The following is a 1,788-nucleotide window of genomic DNA, read 5'->3' on the forward strand; positions in this document are numbered from 1 at the left end:
AAGGTTAGTCACACTCACTTCTCATCTATAAAAAATGGTTATTTAATGAATTATCCAATAAAAGATTCTTTTGAGAACAAACATTTCTTCTATAGTAGTATACAGACTATGTCAGTGAGAGTGTTGTATAAGTCAGCTATTAGTTTGTTTTAACAGACGTGAATTTTCTCTTGAATTAATTTTTGACACGAAAAAAAATTAAAAACAAATTTTGCAAAAATGTTCCTTCTTCGGCTTTGCGCACGGCCCTTTCAGCAGAGTCCTCTGCAGACTGTGAGAGTGGAGGAGGAGGTGTGTCAGGGGCTGTTGACTGATGCCTGCTTTTGCCTGGAGGCCACTTCTAAACACAGAGTACACCTTTGCTTGGAGGTAAGTGGCCCACGTGATGCATCCACTGACTGCCTTTAAAAGCGCCTTTCTCCCCAGCAGAGCCAAAGTGAACCGAGCTGCAGGCGAAGCAGGATTCTGACATGAGAAGCCAAAGCTTAGCGTTGTGTTGCATTGAGTCGACTGCAGCTTACTTATAGAGTTACCTGATCTTCTTCACACAAAAGGCACAGTACTGAGAGCCCTTTCAGCTATCCTCGTAACCATGAGCTTGACCAGCACCAGCACAGAGTCTGAATTCTCCGATGATGACCAGGAGAGTTGTCCACTGGGCCTGGGAGAGGAAAGTAGCAGTGAAGAACCTTTGAAGAGATCTTCTGCCATGTCAGAAGGTGATGCTGGATCTTGCCCCAGCAAGCAAGCTAAGAAGCGAAGCCGGCCACCTCGTTCCAAAGCCCGCCGGGTTGCAGCCAACGTCCGGGAGCGCAAGCGGATCCTGGATTACAACCAGGCTTTCAATGCCCTACGCACTGCCCTCAAGCATGACCTGAGCGGCAAACGTCTGTCCAAAATCGCCACTCTCCGCAGGGCCATCCATCGCATCTCAGCACTGTCCATGCTGTTAGGAGCAGACACACCATCCTGCGGCCATCCTGAGTGCCGCAACAGACCAGAGGAAGGGGAACCTAATTCTAGGACTACCAAAGAGTTCCAGGAGCAACCAGAGAACTATGGCCAGAACCCCCAACAACGCACGGTATCTCCCGAGATGCACATATTCCAGGATGGTTCTGCAAACCCTGCAAGTTCCCCTCATGACAGCTATAGTTCTCAGGCATACATGACCTACAGACACTATAACCACCCTCAAGAGGATCTGACCTATCCCTATTATGGAGGAGCTGCTGGATATCATTATGGTTTTAAGGCAACTTGCCATCAGAACCACAGGGACTGCTTTGTGGACGCTCCTGCCATGCCTTTGCCTTGGCAGCAGGGTTACCTGCAGGGCTCAGGGTTTCTGCAGTCCCTCAGCATGCACTGATAAACTCGAGTGGAACAAACAGTACCTAAGCTGACTGCGCACTTACTACAGTTACAGACTACATTCTTCAAAATAAAAAGTTGTTGCCTTGCATGTGTGGTTCTAGGAAAAAAATCAACTAGAACCTTTACATTTGAACTTTAAACCATTCAGTGAAAGGTTTGTTAGGGAACCAGCTTTATTACGGAAACTTTATAAACCTTTTGGTCCCTTTAGGTTTAAGAATGAACAGACTCTTTATTTAGTCACCTTGTATTAGTCACCTCTTGTTGAGTTGGGTTATGTTTGCTGATGAAATACATGGAGTATGTGTGACTTCAAGAAAGGATGAATGTCAGGTTAAATGTACTGTATACGTGTGAAACGTGTACCATCCTGATTAACTTTTACCATGCATGAAATATTTTCTTCAAGTA

The 1,788-nt window shown here is 45.8% G+C and overlaps 1 protein-coding gene across 1 annotated transcript; it reads left to right on the forward strand.

Annotated features, from left to right (window-relative positions):
• Positions 1-477: 477 nt before the first annotated feature.
• Positions 478-1,372, forward strand: LOC118796745 (class A basic helix-loop-helix protein 9). The gene has a single exon (XM_036555843.1). It carries the CDS (start codon positions 593-595, stop codon positions 1,370-1,372), a length of 780 nt encoding a protein of 259 aa, XP_036411736.1. The 5' UTR covers positions 478-592.
• The last annotated feature ends 416 nt before the right edge of the window (positions 1,373-1,788 follow it).

This window comes from Colossoma macropomum, unplaced genomic scaffold, assembly GCF_904425465.1.
Source record: "Colossoma macropomum unplaced genomic scaffold, Colossoma_macropomum, whole genome shotgun sequence".
NCBI lineage: Eukaryota > Metazoa > Chordata > Actinopteri > Characiformes > Serrasalmidae > Colossoma > Colossoma macropomum.